The 27960-nt window shown below is 37.4% G+C and overlaps 2 protein-coding genes across 4 annotated transcripts in view; one reads left to right on the top strand and one right to left on the bottom strand.

Annotated features, from left to right (window-relative positions):
- Positions 1-14939, top strand: part of LOC113063490 (sorting nexin-14-like) — a 48088-nt gene extending 33149 nt beyond the window's left edge. For 2 of the 3 annotated variants that reach the window (XM_026233935.1, XM_026233936.1), the window contains 8 exons: positions 465-505; positions 4971-5090; positions 5593-5716; positions 6059-6223; positions 7564-7659; positions 7808-7899; positions 7978-8034; positions 8122-8406. In XM_026233935.1, the coding sequence (XP_026089720.1) occupies positions 465-505; positions 4971-5090; positions 5593-5716; positions 6059-6223; positions 7564-7659; positions 7808-7899; positions 7978-8034; positions 8122-8163 (737 nt within the window). In that variant the 3' untranslated portion in view covers positions 8164-8406. Of the gene's footprint in view, positions 1-464; positions 506-4970; positions 5091-5592; positions 5717-6058; positions 6224-7563; positions 7660-7807; positions 7900-7977; positions 8035-8121; positions 8407-14802 lie in introns of those variants that run through there. The other variant, XM_026233938.1, reaches the window with a different exon arrangement.
- On the bottom strand, positions 9022-24820 carry nt5e (5'-nucleotidase, ecto (CD73)). Its single transcript, XM_026233939.1, has 9 exons — positions 24441-24820; positions 20857-21079; positions 18442-18630; positions 14820-15017; positions 11383-11537; positions 10264-10372; positions 9868-10017; positions 9541-9741; positions 9022-9468 (listed from the first exon to the last, which is right to left on the bottom strand). The coding sequence occupies exons 1-9, from the start codon at positions 24762-24764 to the stop codon at positions 9308-9310; spliced, it is 1710 nt and encodes a 569-aa protein (XP_026089724.1). The 5' UTR covers positions 24765-24820; the 3' UTR covers positions 9022-9307.
- Positions 24821-27960: the final 3140 nt, after the last annotated feature.

The raw sequence follows: 27960 nt of genomic DNA, 5'->3' as shown, positions 1-27960 counted from the left end.
ATGAACTAAAACCAGATTGGATTGCAGATAAGATGTTACATATATTTTAAGGATCCCTATCAACTGGATATTAATTCATTTCTCCATCACCTTTGCAGCACAAGGCAAAACAGATCGTACAATATTTGGATCAGTTTTATCACCATTCTTATAGACAGTAGATACAATGGCTATTTTCCAAATAAAATAGCAATATTGTTATAGCGGTTTGTCTCCAAGGATATGGCTAGAGTGATTCTGTTTTTCTGTAAGAAACTCAGCTGGACAACCGTAATGACACTCTCACGTTTTTCTTATCAAGTCTGACACAACTTGAGAACATCTGCTAGGAATAATGGAGGAAATCCCACAGTTTAATACTTAGGATTATGGCCAAAATTATGCTTATAACATAATGCATAAAAGTATATAAATTATGTGAAGAGTAGGCTTTGAATATAATGAGTTTCTGTTTGTCTCTGCAGGGAAGATATTTAAGTCTGTGCCAGGAAAACTGATTAAAGAGGTAAGAATTTGGATGTATGTTTGATTGTATTGTGCCTTAAAGTATAAATACACACATAAAATCTATTACTTTTTAAATACACATTTCCTGGTCTTATTAATGATTCATCATTTCACATTATTCCAACTGTAACAGTGGTCTTTAGTTAGCATGCGCATTTGCTTTTAGTGCATTGCTGTCCTTAAAATGGTCTGTTTTCCCAGATGTACACATTCAGGCTATGTGTACTACAATAATATCTTTATTTTTTTTTATTATTCTGCCATTTGATCAAGACCATCAGTTTGTTCAACCAAATATCAAATTTATCTGGTAAAAATTCAGGTGGGAAACAATATTCACAATAATTTAGTGACACTGTTTGATTAAATTCTCTGCTGTACAGCAGTGGTCTCAACCCGCCCTGCAGAATTGAGCTTCAACCCTAAATAAACAGGATTATTAGTGCTGTGTTCCATTTGTACTCAGAATTGGGAAATTCCAAGTTCCCAGCAGGAACACCCTCCCAAGTCAAGTCAAGTCACCTTTATTTATATAGCGCTTTAAACAAAATACATTGCGTCAAAGCACTGAACAACATTCATTAGGAAAACAGTGTGTCAATAATGCAAAATGATAAAGACAGTTCATCATTGAATTCAGTTATGTCATCTCTGTTCAGTTTAAATAGTATCTGAGCATTTATTTGCAATCAAGTCAATGATATCGCTGTAGATGAAGTGACCCCAACTAAGCAAGCCAGAGGCGACAGCGGCAAGGAACCGAAACTCCATCGGTGACAGAATGGAGAACAAAAAAAACCTTGGGAGAAACCAGGCTCAGTTGGGGGGCCAGTTCTCCTCTGACCAGACGAAACCAGTAGTTCAATTCCAGGCTGCAGCAAAGTCAGATTGTGCAGAAGAATCATCTGTTTCCTGTGGTCTTGTCCTGGTGCTCCTCTGAGACAAGGTCTTTACAGGGGATCTGTATCTGGGGCTCTAGTTGTCCTGGTCTCCGCTGTCTTTCAGGGCAGTAGAGGTCCTTTCTAGGTGCTGATCCACATCTGGTCTGGATACGTACTGGATCCGGGCGACTGCAGTGACCCTCTGATCTGGATACGGACTGGATCTGGTGGCTACGGTGACCTCGGAACAAGAGAGAAACAGACTAATATTAGCGTAGATGCCATTCTTCTAATGATGTAGCGAGTAAACCGGGTGTTATGGGAAGTGTTCCCAGTTCCGGTTTACTTACTAATATGCTTCTAATATCCAAATCCGTTGAAGGATTTATAGGCTGCATTAATTGTGTTATGTGTAAGCCAGGTCAAAGAGATGGGTCTTTAATCTAGATTTAAACTGTAAGAGTGTTGGGAGTTCAGACTTAGAATCTCGGAGAAATCACAACAACTACAACTTTAGAATCCAATATGGCTACTCAGTGCATCAGCAGAAGAGAAACTGTAGTAATGTATTGTTTATTAGTGTGTATGTTTGTCTGTCTCAATAAAGTCTGTGGTGCACACAGTACTATCCAACCTCTTTTTGGGGACCTGATAATATGGTGTTTATCTGGGCAAAATACAGTTTATAATCGACTGGTATGGCTAACAATGGACCTGTCCATCATGGAACGATGTCCAGTTGGATGTGATGTCATTTCCATCTCCGACTTCTGGAGAATAGAAACTTGCAAGCAGCTGGAGCTAACCTCTGCAGGGCTGTGGACTTCCAGGAACTGAACTTGAGAACACAGCTGTACATGTCTCTAGCTTTCTTCAGATTTTATATCTCTTATGGGACAAAATTACTATAGTTGTTTAGCATCAGTATATATTCAATACAGTGGCTAAATTAACGAAAAATAAAGCCTCAACAAGTGTTGACATTTCCCAACACCACAACAGTAATGACTTTATGAACTACTTTACTTCTAAAATCGATACTATTAGAGATAAAATTGCAACCATTCAGCCGTCAGCTACCATATCATATCAGACAGTGCACTATAGACCCCCTGAGGAACAGTTCCACTCATTCTCTACTATAGGAGAGGAAGAATTGTATAAACTTGTTAAATCATCTAAACTTACAACATGTATGTTAGACCCTATACCATCTAAGCTCCTAAAAGAGGTGCTTCCAGAAGTCATAGGTCCTCTTCTGACTATTATTAATTCCTCATTGTCATTAGGATATGTCCCCAAAACCTTCAAACTGGCTGTTATTAAGCCTCTCATAAAAAAGCCACAACTTGACCCCAGAGAACTTGTTAATTATAGACCAATCTCGAATCTCCCTTTTCTGTCCAAGATACTAGAAAAGGTGGTATCCTCACAATTATATTCCTTCTTAGGGAATAATGGTATATGTGAGAATTTCCAGTCAGGATTTAGACCGTATCATAGTACTGAGACTGCTCTCCTTAGAGTTACAAATGATCTGCTCTTATCATCTGATCGTGGGTGTATCTCTCTATTAGTTTTATTGGATCTTAGTGCTGCGTTTGACACAATTGACCACAACATTCTTTTGCATAGACTTGAACACTTTGTTGGCATCAGTGGAAGTGCATTAGCATGGTTTAAATCGTACTTATATGACCGCCATCAGTTCGTAGCAGTGAATGAAGATATAAAGTATCATATCGATCACAAGTGCAGTATGGAGTACCTCAAGGCTCAGTACTAGGGCCGCTACTCTTCACACTTTATATGTTACCCTTGGGAGATATCATCAGGAAACATGGTGTTAGTTTTCACTGTTATGCTGATGATACGCAGCTCTATATTTCCTCGCAGCCTGGTGAAACACACCAATTTGAAAAACTAATGGAATGCATAGTCGATATAAAAATTGGATGACGAGTCATTTCTTACTGCTAAATTCAGAAAAAAGAGAGGTGTTAATCATAGGGCCTAAAAAACTCTGCTTATAATAAACTAGAACACTGTCTAAGACTTGATGGTTGCTCTGTCAATTCTTCGTCATCAGTTAGGAACCTAGGTGTGCTACTTGATCGCAATCTTTCCTTAGAAAGCCACGTTTCTAGCATTTGTAAAACTGCATTTTTCCATCTCAAAAATATATTTAAATTACGGCCTATGCTCTCAATGTCAAATGCAGAAATGTTAATCCATGCATTTATGACTTCAAGGTTAGACTATTGTAATGCTTTATTGGGTGGTTGTTCTGCACGCTTGGTAAACAAACTACAGCTAGTCCAAAATGCAGCAGCAAGAGTTCTTACTAGAACCAGGAAGTATGACCATATTAGCCCGGTCCTGTCCACACTGCACTGGCTCCCTATCAAACATCGTATAGATTTTAAAATATTGCTTATTACTTATAAAGCCCTGAATGGTTTAGCACCTCAGTATTTGAATGAGCTCCTTTTACATTATACTCCTCTACGTCCGCTACGTCCTCAAAACTCAGGCAATTTGATAATACCTAGAATATCAAAATCAACTGCGGGCGGCAGATCCTTTTCCTATTTGGCGCCTAAACTCTGGAATAACCTACCTAACATTGTTCGGGAGGCAGACACACTCTTGCAGTTTAAATCTAGATTAAAGACCCATCTCTTTAACCTGGCATACACATAACATACTAATATGCTTTTAATATCCAAATCCGTTAAAGGATTTTTAGGCTGCATTAATTAGGTAAACCGGAACCGGAAACACTTCACATAACACCGTACTTTCTACATCATTAGAAGAATGGCATCTACGCTAATATAAGTCTGTTTCTATCTTGTTCCGAGGTCACCGTGGCCACGAGATCCAGTCTGTGTCCAGATCAGAGGGTCACTTCAGTCACCCGGATCCAGTACGTATCCAGACCAGATGGTGGATCAGCACCTAGAAAGGACCTCTACTGCCCTGAAAGACAGCGGAGACCAGGACAACTAGAGCCCCAGATACAGATCCCCTGTAAAGACCTTGTCTCAGAGGAGCACCAGGACAAGACCACAGGAAACAGATGATTCTTCTGCACAATCTGACTTTGCTGCAGCCTGGAATTGAACTACTGGTTTTCGTCTGGTCAGAGGAGAACTGACCCCCCAACTGAGCCTGGTTTCTCCCAAGGTTTTTTTCTCCATTCTGTCACCGATGGAGTTTCGGTTCCTTGCCGCTGTCGCCTCTGGCTTGCTTAGTTGGGGTCACTTCATCTACAGCGATATCATTGACTTGATTGCAAATAAAAACAGACACTATTTCAACTGAACAGAGATGACATAACTGAATTCAATGATGAACTGCCTTTAACTATCATTTTGCATTATTGAGACACTGTTTTCCAAATGAATGTTGTTCAGTGCTTTGACGCAATGTATTTTGTTTAAAGCACTATATAAATAAAGGTGATTCAAAAGTCAGACACATCTGTTTTCTGAAGAAAGAAAAAAATTCTCACAGAATGTGAAAAGCATGAAATGGTTTGATGACTTCATGATGTTTCTTCTTGCTGATTTTCTTCAGAAAGGACAAAACCTGGAGCCATTTATCCAGTCATTCTTCAGTTCCTGTGAATCCCCCAAACCCAAACCCAGCAGACCTGAGCTCACCATTCTCAGCCCCACTGCAGAAAATAACAAAAAGGTGCTTAACTACTCAAAACACTAACATTCAATAAAATCATTTTATTTTTAAGAAAATGTATTATGTCATGTATTATATCATGTAATGTATTAAAACCAGATTCAGTCAAACATGCTTCATAATTATCTGCACTTTCAATAGATCACAAGCATAAAAATTGCTAATTTATTAAATCTTTAATTTACATTTACTCTGCATTTTCTATTTATACTAGCCTTATAAAAGACATTATTTTTTATATTTGAAAAAAATTAAGGTGCAGTTTTTTTTCTTTTTATCTTACAATTCTGACAATTGAGTGATTTCAAACTCACAATTGCAACATTTTTTTTTTCAGAATTGCGTGATATGAACTCAAAATTGTGAAAAATAGTCACAGTTCTGACTTCACAACACAAAATTGTGAGTTATAAAGTCAGAATTGTGAGATTTATGATTTGACTGTCATATTCTCTGATTATTTTTAATACCGGAAATAACATTTCCACTTTTTCCATTTTAGCTATTCAGTGAAGTGTACAGAAACAATGCTAATCTGCCAGAGGGCCTGGAGAGAAAACACAACCAGAACTACTTCATGGAGCTGATGGAGGTGGATGGAGTATATGACTACATGATGTACATAGGTGAGTGAATGTAATTCAAACAAGTTCAAACGAGTTTATTCATTGTAACACTTAATAATGAAGTATGATTACTGAAAATAAGAGCAAATCCAGAAACTAAAAACCAAGTGGTCTCAAGTGATCTGTTTGGTGTTATATTTTCCAAAGAACACAAAAGTAACCGTTCATAGTGACTATGTTTGGACCATGAAAGTCCTATTAAAGACTCGTGCACTTTTCTCTCATGTAGTCATGTAGTAACCAAATGAGATGTGACACTTCTTTATTTCTGTACAGACTGGTATTACACAACAGTATTTCAGTTGTTAGTGGAGATTTCTTTGTATTTTTTTTTGGTCACAGGTCGGGTTGTGTTCCACATGCCTGATTGGCTGCATCACTTCCTGAGTGGAGCTCGTATTCTCTTGAAGAGGACTTTAGAGGCGTATGTAGGGCATTATTTCCAGTTCAAACTAGAGCACATCATGCAAGAGCATCGCCTCGTCTCCCTCATCACTATATTGCGAGGTTTGTGTTGTTCAAGTCCACCTTTCTTCAAGTTCTTCAATACATGATACCTGTTATACACTCTAAAAATAATGCCAAAATGCATCATGAACAATAGAACTTCCTCATGGATGTCTGCAGTTACTTTGTTCCTGGTGCTTTGCCAGCAGTACCTTATCAGACTCATGCATTTCAGGACTTCCTTCCACTTCATTTTAAACATACATTCTCTGAATAAGCACTTCCCTCAGGGATTCACTGGAAGTTCAAATGAGCAAAGGAAACCCTCAACCCCTCGATTAGGACGGAGTGATCGAACAAACCTATTCATTGCCTTATTTTGGGTTCACACTCTGAGTATGATTTTTATTGTTTCACCAAAAATCAGACAAGAAAAAAAAAATCAGGTTAAACAGCTTTTTTCATTAATATTAATAATTCAAGGACAATAATTTTAAGCAGTATGGAAAAGCACAATTTTTGTGTGTTGTCCTGAAGCTCAAATGCTAAGCAGTGCCAAGAACATAGGTTCGATTCCCAGATTGGGATTCAGAAAGACACTCTGCAGGCATGTTCATGACCACTGATGAGAAAACAACTCAAGAACTTCCTGTAATCAAAATAGGTCAAACTGATCTGCAATTTAATATAAGGGATGATTCAGGCAGCTCTAGATCCCAAAATCCAATTTGATTTGTGAAGTCACATCAGACAGCACTTATTCTCTCCCACCCCACACAGCTCTAGTGTATAATGAGGGTTTTAACTACAGTTTTAACCAGATTTATCCATGATTACTACTTATAATTACCATTAATTTGTTATATTGCTACTATTTTGCTTATTAATTTCCCCAACCACTCGGGCACACCTGTAGGCCTATAGAATGGTGCAGAAAACCAAATCATTAGGATAAAAAGAGCAAATAATAAATCTGATCCATTGTGAATTTTGGATTTAAGCACTATCAAGTCCAAGGGATGGCGCATTGTTAAGAAAACAGGGCAATAAAATTGGAACGCAGTACAGTCTATACGAACAAGCTGTTGAGTTTGATCAAGTGTTTTATTGGATAGAGACACATAATGTGCTGTTGGTGAACCTCAAGGATTCGTGTTAGGAAACACTCTTTTTGTGGTCTAATGGTTAGTGAGTCAGACTTGTCAGAGGTCACGGGTTTGAGTCTCAGTTCCATCAGGAACTGTAGGTGGGGGGAGTGAATGTACAGCGCTCTCCTCCACCTTCAACACCCACGACTGAAGTGAGACCAACACAATGAACCCACAACGGCAATGCACCGGGTTTGTGTTCTCATGGTCAGATTTGTGTTCTTCATCTGATCTGATTCTGCACCTCTGCAGATGCTGTTTTCTGTGAGAGCGCAGAGGAACGCTCTCCTGAGGACAAACAGAGACGAGCCAAGCAGACCTTCGAGGAGATGATGAACTACCTGCCAGGTACTTCATAACAGCTGCACTGATCGCTTGTTCGTGACGAGCCCTGTTTTTAAGCCAGACCTCAAGTACATTTTCCTGTCCGTCTCGAGATGCAGCAGGGTTTTGAAGTTTCATGGGACATCCCTAATTGATGTGTGGTGTTTCTCAGAACTATTCGGGAAATGTATCGGTGAGGAAGCAAAGTATGAGGGCGTCAAGATGCTTTTCGATGCCATTCAGCAGCCACTGCTCAACAAACAGGTGCAAGCTGCTGTAGTGTACACTCATCTAACGGCCTCCCTCTCTGCTCTTCTTTATTGACCTCTTGTTTGCCCCTAGATGACGTACGTGCTGCTTGACATCGCTGTCCAGGAGCTGTTCCCAGAGCTCAGTGAGGTAACGCTCTCGCGCCCCACTCACACTGTGACACAGAGCGGCTCATGATGTTCATTAATGGAGCTTCTGCTGTTTTGTCTTTTGTAGAATCAGAAGGCAGTTCTCTCTGACTCCACTCAATGGATGTAAAACATTATCGGACTTAACATCGACATTATAAAGCGTTTATTGCAGAACTAAAATACAATTGTATTTATTGACTTTAATGGGATTTGTATGGCATGGTTGAATCATTGGAAAGCCTGCCTTATTTTTACAGTTTAATAGTAACAGCATTATAACAAAAGATTTGGATTAAGGGGAAAAAAAGCTCATTATCAGTATGATGACATTCTTCAGATCTGATGTAAATAAACCATTTTACACTCTTAATGGTCTCCGAAGATACTTAAAAAGACACAAAATACAAGTAGAAAACAGAACAGAACTGAGACATTTCATATGTCACACTGTTAAGAGCCATGTGCGAAATAAAAGTACTGGAAACATGTTTTGTAAATGTTCTGGCTTTGCACGCAGTAAATACAATCTTAAAATCGACCTTCAATATCCCACGACTTAGGTGCCCTTGAGCAAGGCATCGAACCCCCAACTGCTCCCCGGGCGCCGCAGCATAACTGATGAACATGGCTCTGGGTGTGTGTTCACAGTGTGTGTGCGTGTGTGTTATCACTGCTCTGTGTGTGTGTGCACTTTGGATGGGTTAAATGCAGAGCACAAATTCTGAGTATAGGTCACATACTTGGCTGAATGTCACGTCACTTTAATATATCCAGCTTCTTTGTCCCTGGTTATGTATATCACAGTAAATGATTTACAAAAAAAAAAATTCTATATAAAATAAATGCTTTATAAAAATATGAATAGCTACCTTTGGAAAAAGGGATTGAGATTTCTTGACAGACAAACTAAAGTCTTAAATCTAAAATCATCACAAGGTGTGATGTTTAATGAATCATAATCAAGAACCATGACAAATTAAAGATGAAAAATCTCAGGAAAAGATGCACAGGTCATAATTGAGGGTAAATACAAAAATATATTTTGAGTAAAGAAAAGTGCTATAAACTTAAAGTGTAAAGAGGAATAGAAAATGCCTGTATAGAAGATCCCTATAGAACATGACCTTTGATCCGTACTACATCACAGCGCTAATGTCTTTGCTTCGATGACAGAAACTGATCTTTGGGTCAAAGGTTTCTTCTTTCCCCCTCTGACAGTACAATTATACATAAATGGTTATATGCTTTTTTCACAAGTACAATAAAAACGACTACACAAGCATGACCCAGAGTACCCACACCAGCAGAATAGTGGACAAATATCCTCGATGTCCAATACAAGAGCTGGAAAACCGAATCCGTCCTTCCACAGCCGGATGAACTCTCTTTCTCTCTTTTATGTAGTTGGCAACAACTGTTATATCCATGTTGCCTATGAAATATAAAACGTGTTATAATGTAATACTATGTGTATGATGAAATGTGCAGTTATATGATAACTTACCGCTGTCATGTTTGAGTTTCTGTTCTTTGATCATGGAGTATCCATCTCCTCCACCCACGAGGTAAGAGGGCAGCACCACTTTATACACCTTCTTTGGGTTGAGTGGTTCATAACGGGGCACTCGACACTCAGTGCAGAGCACATTCACACTTTTAACACGGTTTCCAGGTGTTTTTGATAAATCATACACCACCTGAAACCCTGCAAAGGCATTTTAACTGGATTAAATGAATACTAGTAGGGATATACAGACTAGTTTTAGAATGCTGTAAATTCATAACATTTGTCCATGGGATTCCAGCACTCCGATTGAAGGGATAAACGCACCTGCCACCTGCAGAAATTCCCCAGTGTTTCCTCCGTATCTGCGAACTGAGTGCTCAAAGGCCTCAAGCAGTGTAGAGCCACTCATTTGGACCAGGTCAAATGTTCCTCCAAAGGGCAACACCGCAATCAGGTCCTCCATCGTGATGGAGCCTTCAATCGAAACATGCATTACGACTCTTTCAGTATTATTTCTAATATGCACTCGAGTTTTGTTTAAGATTTTGAAAGAAAATATAATTATATACACTGCTAAAAAAAAAATAAGGGAACACGTAATTATCACAATGTAACACCAAGTCCGTTAAACTATAGGGATATTGAATCTGTCCAGTTAGGAAGCAAAAGTGAATCAGTTTCCCCTGCTCTGGTGTAAATGAAAGCAGGATAGAGCCGTACCATTTCTGTTTCGCTCATCAATAGGCGATCGGATGGATCCACCGTTCACAATACAAGAGCTGACATGGTTCCACTGGATTTCATCAGGATATTTAATATTATTTTGGATCTGAAATGCAAGCGGAAAAAGATTGTTTGTTTGCACCTGGTATCTGTATCTTGTAAACCAATTACAAGTCAAGACAAGACAGATGTTAACACATGATGCATGAAGTGAAACATGATCTGGATATTTCTTTGAAACATTTTCATGTAATGGCTATTTTATTTTAAAGCTGCTTGTAACCAGCAATGGTTGATTGATGAGATCAGTGGATGGTCCAACAAATGTGATGCATTGACTTGCCTCTAAATGTGCTTGGGTGATTACAAAAACACTCTGGAATTAGTTTACACCTAGATTTATCTCAGATTACCCTACATTTATGATAATATCAGGTGTAAACGGGGCCTAAGATTACCATATGCTTTGTGACTGAATGCATTTGTAGCCATTAAGGTTAAAAGTTTTGTACAATATTTATATATATATATATAAATCATGTTCTACAGAGTACATGCAGTAGGGTATTTCGCTGTATATGCATACATTTTGTATCGTGAATAGTGAAACCAATATATTTTTTAAACTGGGTTCCAGAGTGGATAAATTTTAAAACACCACCCAAGCATTTTCGTGTGGACAGCGAATCTGTATATTTTCTGAAACGATGACGTCATCAGCCCACGTCTCGTCCCTAGTCAGACACCGCTACATCACATAACAGCAACAAAAACATGAACAAACACTAAACGATTGTCTTTTTATTAACTAACATTAACACTGATTAATAAATGTATTGTTCCATGTTGGTTTGTATACTGGGTGTAAGGTTTATGATCATAGTCCAAGTTCTTCTCTGTTTTTAGTGTATCTCTGTAGCCACATGCTGGTCTGGCATGTATACTACATTGTTTAGTGTCGGTTTTGTGGTTTCGTGTGGAAACAGATATTTCTTGAGACGAGGGAAAAAAAAAGATAGAATAGGGAAATCTCTGGCTTCGTGTGGACGTAGCCTTAGTCCTGTCTAGAGTAGTCTTCTTGTCTATGAAAAACAATATGGAAACTAATTTACTCACCATGGCATCGCAGATTAAATTTCCCAAATTACATTCTCGAAATCGGCATTCCTCAAAAGTTCCATTGAGATAGACTAGAGTCTCTCCGACAATCTCAGAAGAGTAATTGGCCAGATTCTTCATCCAAGCGTCCACTTCAGCCTGAATGTCTGGGTCTAGACAAAGTCAGGTCACAGGTTGACACATCAAAACATTCTGGCATTTCAATAGGGCAATTTCCAGCAGAAACAAATCACATCTGAAAGATACAGTGTTGTCTAGTCTAGCTCCTATAGGGCCAACATCCAACCTGCTCCAACACACCAGCCTGGAAGTTTCTAGTACTCCTGAAAACTTTGATTCAACAGTCTTTAACTTGGACCTAAATATTTTTATGCATTTGCAGATACTTTTATCCAAAGTGACTTACAGTGCATTCACTTCAACTGTTTTTGACACGTTCTCTGGGAATCGAACCCACAACCTTTTGTGCTGTTAACACAATGCTCTACCACTGAGCCACAGGAACACTATATTCGTAGTAGTATATTCATGTCCAATGGGTGCAAAAGTATTTTCCTGTCCATGCTCTACATAAGGATTTTGAAAATGTCTTCAATCAAGATTGACATTACAAACTTCAAGCAAATCTGGAAAAATCCAGGAAAAGACGAGAATTTGCTTTAATTTGAGCAGAATTTCTCATTAGAGATCGCTATACTACAAACTTTCAATGTTTGCCAATGTTTTCATCTCAGTGGTAATGTAGAGAGAATGATAGCCAGGTTGAAAGTTTAAATAAACCACTGGGCAAAAGATGTATTGATTCAAGATAAAAGCTCATTTAAAGGGGCCATATAATGTTGATATAAAGAACATTATTATGTGTAATTTGGTGTAAAATGTAATGCGCTTGTGGTTTAAGGTTCAAAAAACATTATTTTCCACATAATGTACATTATTGTGCTCCTCTATGCTCCACCTTTCTGAAATGCATCAATTTTTTTATATTTTACAAAGCTCATCGTTCTGAAAAGCTCAGGTGTGCTCTGATTGGCCAGCTGTCCAGTGCTTTGTGATTGGCTGAATTCCTCAAGCATGTGACAGAAATGTTATGCCCCTTAACATGGTGATGGCATCTCCTGGTACAAATAGAGACAATAAAGTCCATTACAAACGAGGCATTTGTTGCATCCAGTGGGGACATAATTATTGATTATAATGACTTATACCTTGTTTTTACGTGCCACGTAAACATAGAACCATGTCTGCATTTGTGATCTGAGAAACGGATAAACGAGTGCTACTCTACACTTCTCAAAACTCGAAATTGAATCATCAGTGGCAAATCCTTTTATATGAAAACATACTCACAGACTGTGAGTCAGAAGCGCCTTACTGTCCTTGCAAAGTTGGAACTACCCCACTTTATAGAAACAGACACCGGCATTGTAGGCTACTAGTTCAGACACATCTGAATATTTTGGTTGACCTGTTCTGGAACGGTGTTGTAAATACAGCTTAACCACTGATTTCTAGTTGTGTCCTCTTTTGGAAGACTAAACAAAGTAGTTTCGCTTTCACAACTAAACAAACAGCATCTCCATAACATGACTGCAGGGGCAACAACGAGATTAAATGTTTTTCTAGTTCACGCCTTTTTTCTTTGCATGAACATTTGGGCAGCATTATGCAAATCTTCCCACATCGTGATGTAGACGTGGGGGCGTGTTTAAAAGAGACATTTTAGGAGGGTGTGGCTATCTCTTTGGATTTGAAACTTTAATCTTTGGAACTTTACAGATCTTTTTCATGCACCAAGATCTTATAACACTCCAAAGAGAAAGGAAAAATTTTAATTGCATCATATGACCCCTTTAAGGAAAAATAACCAGCTGGCAAATATTGCAGATTAATAAATTGAGAGTAGCAGAAATATCATAATTGAAATATGGCCGCATGATAAATCCTATCTGAACTGAACCAACACTGAACTGAGCTGAATGGTGACACTGTTGCTTGTAAGGCCTCGTTTACACTGCAGGTCTTGACGCCCAGTTCTGATTTGTTGCTATATCTGATTATTTGGGCTGTCTGTTTACACGTTCTTTCAATTGTGACCCATATCGGAATCATATGTCAAATTACACTTGCCATAACATCTGAATGTTACATTTACCAGCTCAACATGTTTCCTCATGAGAATAATGTGACCTGCACTGACAAAATGAGTCACAATGAGCAAAAAAAAAATTAAATCTCCATTAGAAAGACCTTCAAATTGATTTGTGATTTGTTGAAATCTGACAAAAAATTACTGAGCCACACCCGTTTGAAGTCGATAGAGTGAAGTCCTCTGTCTTTTCTTATTATTAATGAATATATTAATAATCACACAATACAGTTTCCCAGGAAGGCTGAGGAGTGTGATACCCCAGTAGTTGGAACACACCCTCCGATCCCCCTTCTTGAAAAGAGGGACCACCACCCCGTTCTGCCATTGAAGAGGCGCTGTCCCCGACCGCCACGCGATACTGCAGAGATGTGTCAGCCAAGACAGCCCCACAACATCCAGGGACTTGAGTTACTCAGGGTTGATCTCATCCACCCCTGGTGCCTTGCCACCAAAAAGCTTCTTAACTACCTCGGTGACTTCAGCTTGGGTGAAGTCCATCTCTGAGCCCTCAGCCTCTGCTTCCTCCACGGAAGACATGTCGGTGGGGTTGAGTAGATCCTCAAAGTATTCCTTCCATTGTCCAACGGTATCCCCAGTTGAGGCCTACAGTTGCCCACCTCCACTGTAAACAGGGCACTGCTTCCCCTTCTTGAGGCGCAATATGGTTTGCCAGAATCTCTTCGAGGCCAGCCAATAGTCTTTCTCCATGTCCTCACCAAACTCCTCCCAGTCATAAAAAGTCACAGTTTTAATTGCGTACAGAACCATGACTCAGAAAGTCCGACCTGCCTGTTTACATGTCCCAATGCATTTTTTTTTCCTGTTTACACTTTCAACAGACTCAATCTGTGTCACATATGAACAAAAATCTGAATTGGGTCACATTTAACTGGTAGTGTTAACGAGGCCAAAGAGCTGCTTTACACCAGAATCTGAATTGTGTCCGTAGATGAGTTTCCATAATCGATTGTTATTTTCCTTTGTTTCTGTGGAGCTGCTATGACATGATCTGTACTGTATAAAGCACTATAGAAATAAAGGTGACGACTTACAGTCACTGATTAAGTATATAATGATCTATCTGAAATGTATATGTCGACTAACTAAAATCACAACCTTGCCACAACACAACACACACAGTTTAAAAAAAGAAATCATCATTGCAGAGTTCATTATCTGTTTCTCTAAAGTGAAGATGGGAAGCCTGTTGTCCTATCAGCTTTATTAACTTGCCATGTGCTTTAAATTCTCTAATCTGTTTCCAGGTTTAAAGTTTTCTTACTTGGTGGTGTCGAGCTATCCAGAAGAATTGGATTGCCTGAAGACTTCACTACATTTCCATTTGAATCAAAAGTCACTTTTAGGAATCCCAGATACTTTCCAAAGGCATAGGCCTGGACAACAGGAACCTGGCGCCCATCATCTGATTGGACCATGAATGGATAAGGTCCTGCGGGAACTTCTGTTGATGGTGGAGTTCCTGCAGAAATCAACACACAAAATAAATGAGCGGAGGGGAAATATTTCTTTACAGTAATAATTCTGTGCAAAGCACATTAAATGCTTCCTAAAAACTTTTGTTTTAGTAGTTATTAATACAGTGTGCTTTATTAGTAAAAGGAATGTCTATGAACAGCACACTACTGCAATAATCCAGAGAGGTTTGGTAAGGAGTCCAGCAATACAGAGATCTGAGTTCACCAACATCCAGCCAGTCTCCTCCAAGATGCTCGGAACAACCAAACTACAAACTACCGTGACCTTTTTGGCTAAGAGAGGATGTTTTCAAAAACAATTTCACAAATTAAACTTTGCCAAAAATAATGTCTATAATCCATGTATTGCAGCTTTAGTAATTATGAGCCTCTGTGTCACAGTGATGTTACACATAGAAGTAATGTGTACGTCCTAAAGGCCTAGCATTTGGTTTAGGGTTAGTTGTTTGTGATTAGGCATAATTTACTGTTATAACTATAGTAAGTAATATTTGTAACAAATTCTTTTGGACAGTTCTGTATTCAAATAATAATCAGCATTAGTTGTGTCAAAAAATGCTTACTAAAAGTCCATTTTCAAACATGGTTTATAGACTGAATTGTGGATTTTGTTAAAAGTCATGAAAGAGGAGAATTCTTACACAATAGAAATAAAAGTTTAAAGTCTCCACCTCCCAAGTATATTATACACAGCTGTGTAGATTTGGCCTATATAAATGCAGTCCATTTACCAATGTAAGTTTATTCATTTCCCCTCCATTGAATCCGCCAGGTGAAAATCATAAATCTGACAACTTAATAGCACAAGATAAGAACACACTTCTTCCTAGCAAGTCGAGACATAATCAATGCCCAGAGGCTAAAGTGAACACCCATGTTTAATAACTGTGGTTATTGGTTTGTTCATGCTTGCCTAGAAAACAGGAAGGCTGTGTCAGAGGTGAGTAAGCGCTAATGAGCAGTACTTGTCAGCCTGACCACAGTTTCTGAAAAACAAACAAAAAAAACACGTCTAAGCTGTTAGTGGTTTGTATCAAAATAAAACACAAAATATCGTTTCATCTTTTCATCAAACCAAATAGAGGTGTGTCAGGGACCAAGCGGTTAAGCAAGAGGAGTCGCAAGGGAAGATGAAAAATAAGGATTTTTATTTCCCAAAATAATCATGACAACAAAATAAAAAAGTCAAATAAACAAACAGTAACTAAAGCTCTAAACAAAAAAATACAACTGACCTCTTACAAAAGAAACAACGGAGACTTCTATATTGGCTGATCAGACCATTTTTAACACACAGGGGAAGACTAACAACAACACTACTACACAAGCTACAAATAACAGCAAAATCTACCTAAAACTTGTTCCAAAAAGGAATATACTTTTACTTAACCTTAACTCAACAAAAGTACTCAATATAACATAAATCCAAACCCCAAAATATCTGAGAGGATGAGCTATCCCCCCGGACATAACAAACAATGGTAGTGTCCAATTAGACCACCTCTCCTATAAACCTGCTCCAAACGCCACCCCTTCTCCCGGGTGTGGAATCCAACACTGGTAAGCTCGGAAACAAATAATTATACAAACAGAATGACAATCTAAAAGTAACTAATGGTGCACGCTCCCAAAAATATACTTCTGTATGGTCAAATAAATAAAGTACAATGTATGTGAAATGAACTACGTGTCCTGTGAGTTGTTTTTAACTAAAATGTTTGCAACAAATGTGTATGAAAAAATGTATATAAACTAATCCTAAAGAAAAACAGCATAAACTATAAGTGCATGAGGTTACCGCTCTTAAACTGGCTGTGAGGCCATGGCTGTGGCTTTCACAAGGTGTATGGCAATTACTTTATTTGTGGTGGAAAGTAAACAGTCTTTGGGTAAATTAAACTGTGCGTACACCTCTTTAAAGAGGTCATATGATGCAATTTCAAGTTTTCCTTTCTCTTTGCAGTGTTGCAAGCTGTTCGTGAATACATGAGATCCCTAAAGTTGTAAAAAATATTCTTTATCAAATGTAAGACTTGACCAAGCCCCCCAAAATGCCTCGTTTAAACACGCCCTCACATGTCTACCTCACTGTGTGGGAAGATTTGCGTAACACTGCCCAAATGTTCACGCAAAGAAAGAAGGTGAAACTTTATAGTTGCTGTTGCCGCCAGCGCTTTGTTGTGGAGATGCTGTTTGTTTCGTTGCGAAAGCGAAAATACTACTTTGTTTTGATTTCTCCGATCACAAATGCAGACATGGTTTTATGTTTACATGGTGTGATATGCAAAACATTGCGTAAAAAGACAGTATAATACATTATAATCAGTAATTATGGATGTAACAAATGTGTCGTTTGTAATGGGTTTAATTGGTTTTGTCTCGTCGCGCTGGGACACACGGCATCACATTGTGTTAAGGGGCATATCATCTCTGTTCACACGCTTGAGGCATTCGGCCAATCACAATGCACTGGATAGCTGGCCAATCAAAGCACACCTTGTTTGCTCAGAACGACGAGCTTTGTAAAAAATCGTTGCATTTCAGAAAGGCGGGGCATGGGGGAGAAACAATAATGTACATTATGTGGAAAATAATGTTTTTTTTTAACCTAAAACCACATTAACACATTGCACTACATCAAATACACAAAACAATGTTCTTTTTAGCAACACCATATGACCCCTTTAATGTATTTCTGTGCAGATCCAACAGACCACAGCCCTAATTAAAAAAGTGGAAAAGTTTTTGTTCAAGTGTCACTTTGTTTGGAAAAGTATTGAGAACAGACGGTCCCATACACATCATCTTTAATAAATAAAATTATTCACAAATTAATTTTTTTATTAAAATTAAATGTATGCATTTAGCAGACATTTTTATCCAAAGTGACTTACAGTGCATTCAGGCTATCAATTTTTACCTTTCTTATTTTGAATTTGTGTCATGTGCTGTACACCCCATTTCTGTCCTTAAATATGTTGTTGTTGAGTGTCACCATCCTAGTGTGTGTTAGATGTAAACTAGTTGCGGTTTTGTGTGACCTACATACGATAGCTGCCAGTTATCACTGAATGACTTATAGTTGTCTTTACAGTTTGTCAAGTCTTGTGAAATCCTTTGATTTTATGATTCAGAAGGTTGGAAAGTAGAACATGAGTCAAATGGATCACTTTCATTTTGCATTCTTGTGATTTTTTCTCAGTATGAAAAAAAAAAAAGAGCACACTGGAAATCTTGCTAAACACTGCAAATTTGGAGTGAGAATTTCTATTGTGGTTTGGTTGGGGATATATGGGGAAGAACTAATGAATAAAAACTGTAATGAATTTGATTAAATCATCATTTAATTGTAAACTGGCACAATAATAATAATAAATATAACCTCACGGGCAATTGTATGATACGTACCTGTGTACAGGAATGTATTGGTGTGCCCTCCAATCACAACATCCACTCCTCGAACTTTCTTTGCAATCATTTGGTCCACCGTGAACCCAGAATGTCCAAGAGCGATGATCTTATTAACACCCAAAGTATTGAGCTTGTCCACTTGATGCTGTAAAGCAGTAACCTCATCCTCAAACCGGAGATGGGGGCCTGTAAAACCATATACATATGGAAAAACACCATCAGATTACTCATAAGAGAAATTAAAACTGTATATTTGATGCTAATCTGTTAAATTGTGCCACCAGGCAAGTCAATCACTCTCAGTCAGTTGAATCCGATCTTGACTGATTCCAGGATCTATGTAAGTTCATTCGATATGACATTCTGTTCTGCAAAAACTAGATTTTCCTGTTTGTCAGTGTATTTCTCGGAGAAATAGGCAGCATAGTAGTGTTTCCGTTCCGTTTGTCACGTGCAGTAGTGAACTGCAGTATGCATTTGTGGAAAGCTTTGAACTCTGAAAGTGAAATAAAACTGACTGGAAAAGAAGCCATTGTCGTGTTGTCTTTCCTCTCTGTTGTTTGTCACCCCTCTCAATAAACCTCAAGTTTACCACACCTAGGTGTTCTCGCTTCTTTCAAAAATTGTGGTGAGATCTAAACTGTGTTTCAATACCATTTCAGTCTAAACTTGAACTTCAAAATGAATAACAACATTGTTTGTAGAAATGCTTGCAGCTGGACTCACTTCAAAACTTGATGACATTCACACTGTTATTAATTTGAACTGAATCAGCACATCTAGCTTAATCTGAACAATGACCTGTCTCCATACCCTTACAAAAAAGTAGTATACTTCAAGTTTGTTTTATTAAGTATATGTAAGTAAAGTTCATGTATATTTTTAAGTATACTTCATGTAGCAAGTAAACAAATATCAGTGTTCTAGTAGTATACTTGTGTGTTCAATACTCCTTGGGACTTAATTGGCACACTTTCTAGTATACTGTATAAAAGTATACTTTTAAGCACACAACTACACAACTACTTTCAGTACACAACTAGTTTACCCTATGTCTGTAGTGTGTACTGCAATTATACTAAGAGTTAACTTAGTAAACTATCAGTATACCTCTAATTAAATACATTGTACTCTTTGAAGTATAGTCTCAGTAAACTACTATTTTAGTAGTTTAATACTGCAAGTAAACGCAAGTAAAAGCTTTCTTTAAGTGAACTCTACATCATACTTTAAGTATACTACTACGTCCCTATTCAGGTTTTAATGTGTATATATTTTGTTGTATGAATATCTGAACATAGAATACATCCAAAGAAAGAACAGGTATCTGCTTGAAAACAAAAACATTTTATTCTAGCTTCATGCATTCTTTTTCAAACACTTTAATATGGGTAAGTTTCATAAAAAAAAAATAAGAAATAACATTTTGAACAAAAAGCTGAAAAAAGACTGAATTGGATTCAGAATGATAATCAGAACGTAGATGGAGTCGATCAACACCCTAAAGCTCGACTGTAATTATTACCTCTTCATCTGTCATTTTATTCCAGAATGTTAGTTTTTATGCTGTTTCATCTCAGATGATTGTGTTACATGTGTTAGTATCTGGTGTTTTTTTATTCTTCTTCATTTGTTTAATTTTTAGGAAATTCTGTGCAGTAGATGTTTACTAGCGCCCTCTACCGTATAATAATGAAAACACGTATTCTAGGAGTATAGCTCAAATATTTTTAGATTTTTTGTAAGTATAAGTTAAGTATACTTAAAGCTGCAGTCGGTAACTTTTGACGCTCTAGCGGTTAATAAACAGAACTGCTTGTGTCTTGCGGGAGAACATCGTAGCCGGAAGTACTTCTCTCTGTTTATGTCTATGAAGAATCACAAAGGTACTGGGTTACTCCGCCGCGGTACCCCCGAAGCAATCTAAAATAGTCCGAATATAAACACTTATTATAGGTGCACCCTAGTGATTCAGGACAAGCTAAAAACACGGTTTGGAAAATGGATTCATGGTGTACTCGCTTATTATATACATTTTTCTACATTTTGAACACAAACAAAGTTACGGACCGCAGCTCTGATTGGTTGTTTCTTATCGGGAGCGGTCTGTAACTGCAAATGGCAATAGGACACTGGGAGGAGCCAGAGGAGCTTGATTTTTTCACAGATTATCTGTCTCATATTCTACTGTCAGGACATAATGCAGGTTTAACACATATGTAAAAAATATACTACTACTGCAAGCGATTTTTAGTGCTGACCTACAGTAGGCTATAAACTTAATAGCAAACAGTCTAAATGCTGGTTTTTAAAAACATGCTTTTCTCCTTCTTAAAGCATGGGAAAATTAGTGTGATTTGTAACATTATGTGTAAGCCTAGCCTGGCTAAAGAGTGCAATAGAGTATCTTACCTGGTAGAGACAAAGCAGGGGTCTCCACAGATGTGTAGCCAACAACACCTACTTTCTCTGAGTTAACAGTGAAGATCTTAAATGGGAAACAGTGGATGCCAAACTGAGGAGCAATCGTTTGATCGGCTTTAATATTTGCGCTAAGAACAGTGCAGTTCACATTCTGAAGGAAAGGTTTCAGGAGGCCATCCACCCCGTTGTCAAATTCATGATTTCCCAAGGCCTAAAGAATTACACACACAAACAATGTTTTACACAGTAAAAAAATGACAGATGTTGTGAACACAAAATCAGTGTTTGCATTTTTGTACAATTTGCATGCATGCACCAGTAATTGGTTTTAAAGACATTCAAACATTCGGACTGTGTTTTGGTAAAGGTATGTGTTCTGATGGAAGGAGTTGTCCGTAAGGTGCCGAGTCCAATAATGTCACCAGCCATAAGAACAAATGGAGGCTTGCATAAATCACGATCCCTGGCTTCCAGACTAATGAGCTTAAAAATGTGTTCTTTAAAGGGTCTATTATATAAATACTCTTTTTAGCAGGCCATATTTCACTTGAAAATAATATTTTATTATAATATTTAAATATATTTATTATTAACCTTTTAATATTGAGAAGATTTTTTTCCTCAGTCTAAATCTAAATGTAGTGACTGTATACCTGAACTGTAAAAAAATAGCAAGTTTTTACTACAGTTTCAAAAAATATTGTACTGTAAAAAAAATTATATCATGCAATTTAAAGGCAGTAATACTTTCCATGATAATGATTATGATACATTATAAAGGTATTATAATGAATGCATAATGAATTATAAAAAACCTTATAATATGTTGTATCAACTCATGAATATTCATAAGAACGGTTTTAATATATTATAATATTTAATTATTAGTGGTTATTTTTTAAGAGTATGATGATTTATAACACAATGAAAACATTGCATCCTCTTTTACAATGGATTATATTTCTCAGTTATAATGTTTTATGAGTCTCATATCTTGCTATTTTTCTGATGCTACTTTACTTAAAGCAGTCAAAGACCACTTTTAAGTAGTAGTAATAATAATAAAATATCTCAAATGGCCATAAGACCAGATATCAGATCAGATGAATGTATAATATGACACATTTGCTTTGAACTTTTTTTGTGGTGTTATACAAATAAAATGCTTTTAAATATAAACACACACATGCACTTCTAAATTCTATCACCAAATAGTTTGCTATTTTAACCCACTTTAAATGGACAACAGAAGAATTCACCCAAACATTTCTACATTTTCTTTGACAGTGAGTGATAAGGTACCATTGGGGAATCTACATTTGGGAGACACCTATTCTGCTTAAGCTGCACAAGTTTGAGACCCACTCCACCTGAACTCTGTCCTCTGTACTGAAGACTCCAGTGGCTCATCTGTCCTCTTCTGCTCTACATTGATAACATGAGTAATGCATCCCTTCGGTGCCCATAATGATGGAAAACTCTTAGTACAGATGATTATTGTCTTAGTACAACACACACAATCACAAATGATCCTTTACACTACACAAAAAAAAGTGTTTCATCTATATAAAAGTTTAATTCACAGTAACTGCTTTTCCTAACTTTTCATTCTCATTTAGTTTAATACATTTGTCCATTAATTCATCTAACTGCATCCATATATATATCTGTAGATACAGTTTCTAAAGAACTTGTGTGCAGTTTAAAAAATAAGAGGCAGTTGTGGCCTAGCGGTTAGAGTTAGACCTGTAACCCGAAGGTCGCAGGTTCAAGTCTCGGTGCTGGCAGGAGTTGTGGGCGTGAATGAACAGCGCTCTCCTCCACCCTCAATACCCGTGGCTGAAGGGCCCTTGAGCAAGGCACTGAACCCCCAACTGCTCCCCGGGCGCTGGATCTGTAGTTGCCCACTGCTCCGGGTCTGTGTTCATAGTGTGTTCACTTCTCACTGCTGTGTGTGTGTGCACTTGGATGGGTTAAAGGCAGACCAACAAATTCTGAGAATGGGTCACCATACTTGGCAAATGTAATGACTTTCACTTTATGGATTATCAAATATAATTAATAATTTTTACAGTATAAGCAATTTATCTTAGATGATCAGCACTGTTTTGTGTGAGAGGAACTGATCAGAGATATACAATATCAGAGGAAGGGAGACAGGTGGCATCAAATACAGCATCCTACATTACACTTGCTCAAGGGCACCTCAGTCGGGATATTGCCAGCCCAAGATTGGAACCCACAACCCTAAGGTTAGGAGTCAAACTCTCTAGCCACTAGGCCACTACTTCCCCGTGGCCTAACTTTTGATAACACACTGGAGAAATGCTTTAACTCACATAAAATCCATAATGTTTGGAATTCAAGTTAGGTGATGTAAGTGTATTTTCTAACATGACAATTATTGCCAGTATTACTGAAATTATTTCTGCAAAAAATAAAATAAAATAAAAAGACATGAATGTTGTGTTTCAGTGATTGAATCAAATGTTCTGAAATGTTTTGAAATCATGATTGTGTGGATGAAAATATGTTGTAATATAATGAAAGTATGAGATCAGTTTTAAAAGAATGACTAGTGGTGTTACAAGTGTGATCAGTTTGGATATTTGTATGGTGGATTAGGGTCATGTGGGACACTTTAACCATTTTGATTTGTGCATCATATTTTCATATGAAGCCAAAATGATGCATCAAAATGTTATATCATTATGAAACGCCTAAGATGTTCCATAACTAAATCAGAAGACATTTTTTCAGAAATTGTAATTAAATGGCACATATATTAGTGCTTCTTATGCCAAATCGTTTAAGAATCTGTGGATTTTCTAATGTGGGAAAGCTCATGCTCAAATCTGGGACACTGTTTTGAATTAAAAATAGTAAAACAATTAATAAACCACCTCGGGTGTGCATTATTTTTGTAATAATTCAATGGTCCGGAGTCAATTATTTTGCTTATATTACGGTTACCACACCTCAAGACATCGACATCAACATTTTAGAACATTGTTTTATTTATAACCGATTTATTCCCTTAACATTAGTTTAGTCCAAATCCCATGTCAATGTCATTTCAGTGAACATTACATAGAGGTACTTCCTGTTTGTTGATTTTCTTGGCCACATTTCTAACATAATTTCCAGAAAGTCAAGTGATTTCAATGACTTGATACCCCTGCTTGAACTCAACACCAATCAGGTTCACTTTAATGTAGTAAAAGAAGAGACAAATGCAATGAAGCTTAGGGGTCCCAAATTACACTAATCCACCCTAGTTGTGAAAATGCACCAAAGTGAAAAAAATAAAAATAAATTCCCAAATAAAATAAACTTCTCAGAAACACGACTGATTTGCATGAAATGGAACTTTCTCAACTGTTGCTCTCTATGCTCCAGGGGTCTGTTTTTATAAGGGCCCTTTCACACACACAACGCGTTCTGTTGAATTAAAAAGGTTTTAACTTATTTTGAAAGCGTCAAGAGTTCTCTTCCATTCCCAAATTAACGGTCCCTAAGAAATCCAAAGCTGTTCGATCCCAATCCTCCATCACCCCGATAATCACTCTTACCATCGCATCGTATCCGAGTCTATTCATGAAATGCGCCGCTTCTGCGCCTTTGTAGACGTTAAACCAGACGCTCCCCTGAAACTGATCGCCCGCGTCCAGTAAGAGCACATTCTTCTCCTTGTTACGAACTTCTTTGATTTTCGTAAACCTCCGCGCGACTCCAGCGAAACAAGGCGGTTGAATGCATTTGCCCGAGTCGTTGTTGGTCTCCTCCACCCGTGCGTGAACATCATTAGTGTGGAGTAAAGTCAGCTCAAACTCTGTCCTGCACATATGACAGTGGATCCAGATGAAGAATAATGCATTGAGCCACTGCATCCCCATCTCCTCAGCCCTCTCTGAACTGACAGTCCATTCAGAGGAGTTCAGAGGCTTCAGTCTGGAGGCGGGGTTACGAGCAGCACCGCAAAACAAAAAAGGAGGTCTCTATGCAGTGTACAGTAAAAGAAGAAATCTGTGGCGTTGCAATTCAACCCCAGGACTTGTGCGAAAAAAATGTAGGCTACGGACCCCGAACATTATGGTTTATTGTTTTTATGGATTTGGTCACGTGGCAAGAGGCACTATCCAAAAGCGCAAGTTTTGTTGATAAGTTTAATTTCTTCGTTTTATATAACGAATTTATATAAAGTTTGTATTTATTGTTGCAGTGTTCTCATAAAAATAAATAACTAAATAATGTACCACAAACTAAGCATTTGTTTTACCTTATTTAGCCTTCAACAAGAGTCTATCAGTCATATTCGTTTTGTAAAAAAAAAGAGATGTTTAATATAGGCCTATACGAATTGTATGGCTGATTTGATTGTTAATATAATAGGGTACCACAAACTTAAACCATTTTATACTTAAAGTGGAAATCCAAAGACCTTTTATTTGTGTTACAACCCAGTAAACTTGCGTCCAGTGGACGTCTTTTTATGTCTTTATAAAGTTTTTATGACGTCCTTTTTTATGTGTTCTGTACGTCCAATTTAGACGTTCACAGAACCTCCTTACAGCGTTAAAAACTAGTTCAAAATTTATTGGACATATTTTCAACATCATTTAAGGTTCATTTAGGCATAATTTATACTGTTTCTGGACCAAATCAAGGCAATGCGAGGAAAGACAAGGCAAGGCAAGTTTATTTATATAGCACACTTCATAAACAATGGTAATTCAAAGTGCTTTACATAAAATAAAGTAAAATAATCATGAAGAAAAATAATAAAAATATAACAAGCAATTTTAAAACTTTGAAAAGGATTAAAAAATTTACTTATTTAAAATGAATTTAAAAACAGTTAAAACCAGAAAATGATTTGTATATATAAAAAAAGTGAAAATACAGTGCAATCAGTTCGGACATTGCACAGTGCTCATTCAATAAATGCACAGCTAAACAAATGAGTCTAGATTTAAATGTCACTAGTGTCTCTTCTGGAAGCTGATTCCAAATGCAGGCATCATAGTAACTAAAGGCAGACTCCCGCCTTTTGGAAACAAAATATCTAATTCTTGCAATGTTTTTTTTTTTTTTTTTTTAATGAAAGTATGCTGATTTAGTTACTGCTTTGACATGACTACTGATAGTAAGGTCTGTCTCCAGGATCACACAAGGAATCCTGACTTGATTTTTAGTGGTTTGACCCCTAGAGTCTAGGTATGCATTCACCCTGAAAACTTCATCTTTGTTTCCAAATGCAATGGCTTCAGTTTTTTCCTTGTTTAACTGAAGAAAGTTCTGGCACATCCAACTATTAGTTTCATCAATGAATTGACAAGAGGGAGTCAATGGGGCTGTAGTCATTTGGAGATAAGGCTAGGTAAATCTGGGTATTATCAGCATAGCTGTGGTAGGCAATTTGGTTCTTTCTCATTATTTGATTTGTGGAAGCATATACAGGCTAAATAAGAGCGGTGCAAGAATTGAGCCTTGTGGGACTCCACCTGTCATGGACGTCCACTTAAGACGTCCACTAACCTCTCCCTTCTAAGTATGACCTGAACCATTTGAGTATCATCCCAGAAAGACCCAGTTTTCCAGTCTCTCTAGTAGTATGTTATGATTGACAGTGTCAAACGCAGCACTGAGATCTAGCACTACCGTCACAATTTAAGTGAATATAATTTATTATCTTAAAGAGAACTGTCTTTGTGCTGTGATGCAGTCGGAAACCAGATTGAAAATTGTCCAGGTATCCATTTGAGTTTAAGTATTTGTTCAGCTGTTTAAAAACGACCTTTTCTATAATTTTGCATATAAAAGGAAGATTAGATATTGGTCTAAAATTGCTCAAAATGGTCGTTATCAAGATTGCTCTTTTCCAGGAGGGGCTTAACAACTGCTGTTTTCAGAGAGTTTGGAAATGTCCCAGAAAGAAGTGAGGCATTCACCGCGATTTTAGGTGCTGCACTATGTCTTCCAAAATTTAGCTATCAATTGCTTCAAAAATAGACATACATCTTTTTGATATTGTGGCCAAATCTGTCTGACCTCTGCATTACTTGAGCATATGCTAATCGCCTTCCTGATATTGATGATCTAAGGATGCAAACTCTTTGCATTTGCTGTCTGAGAGCATTTCATTGGGAATCTGACTTGTTGAGTTAGTCTCTCAACAGTGGCAAAAAGAGTATAGGACCCACTTTATATTAAGTGGCCTTAACTTCTATGTACTTACATTTTAATTAATAATTTAGTACAATGTACTTATTGTGTACATACATGTTTTTACATTGTACTTATATTTAAAAGAAGCTACATGTAATTACATCTGTATTTAAATTCTGTAATTACATTTATAATTACACTGTTGACCCATACTTTGGAACTCTCTCCCTAACCTTACCCCTATCCCACCTCAATAGCAGCAAAAGTATTTTACAATACAATATGAACACAATAAGTACATTGTACTTATTTTTTTATGTAAGTACATAGTAGTTAAGGCCATCTAATATAAAGTGGGACCAGAGTGTAAGTGTTGTTTAAGTTACTGTTTATCAGGGTTGAGAAGAAATTCTGTCCAGCTGTGGCTAGCTTCACAATAAAAGCATGAAGGCTGTCTTTATAGATGCCTTCGTCTTCTGCCACATCTGCTTGGCTTTTCTGCATTCATAGTCTTTTCATAGTCTGAACTGCTGTTGATCTTCTCCAAACTGATTTCTGTCTGTTTGTTTTCTTAATGACTATTATTGGAGCAATATCATCAATAACATTCTTATCTTTTGAGTTGAAGGAATCAATAAGAATATCAACCGAGTCTGCAGAAATGCTTGGTGTTAAATATATAGCCTCCATAAATAGTACACTTTTGTTCTTGTTTATGCATCTCCTTCTGACAGAGACAGATCTAGATTCAGTGGTAGCAGAGATCAATATATCAAAGAAAATACAGAAGTGATCAGATAGTGCTACGTCCTTAATAACAATGGATGAAATGTTTAGACCCCTACTGATGATTAGATCCAGAGTGTGTCCACCTTTGTGTGTGGGTCCATGCACATGCTGAATCAGGTCAAAAGTGTTTAGAAT

Source organism: Carassius auratus, chromosome 45 (genome assembly GCF_003368295.1).
Source record: "Carassius auratus strain Wakin chromosome 45, ASM336829v1, whole genome shotgun sequence".
Taxonomy (NCBI): Eukaryota; Metazoa; Chordata; class Actinopteri; order Cypriniformes; family Cyprinidae; genus Carassius; species Carassius auratus.
This window is presented reverse-complemented; position numbering and strand designations above follow the sequence as displayed.

What these genes read in the sequence shown, in the direction of transcription:
- nt5e (XM_026233939.1), bottom strand. Translation starts at nt 24,764, where the DNA reads ATGGGGATGCAGTGGCTCAATGCATTATTCTTCATCTGGATCCACTGT. An exon ending in CCCTGCTTTGTCTCTACCAG is followed by an intron (nt 18,631 to 20,856) that starts GTAAGATACTCT and finishes ATGGTTTTACAG; the next exon opens with GCCCCCATCTCCGGTTTGAG. An exon ending in TGATGAGCGAAACAGAAATG is followed by an intron (nt 10,018 to 10,263) that starts GTACGGCTCTAT and finishes TTTCGATTGAAG; the next exon opens with GCTCCATCACGATGGAGGAC.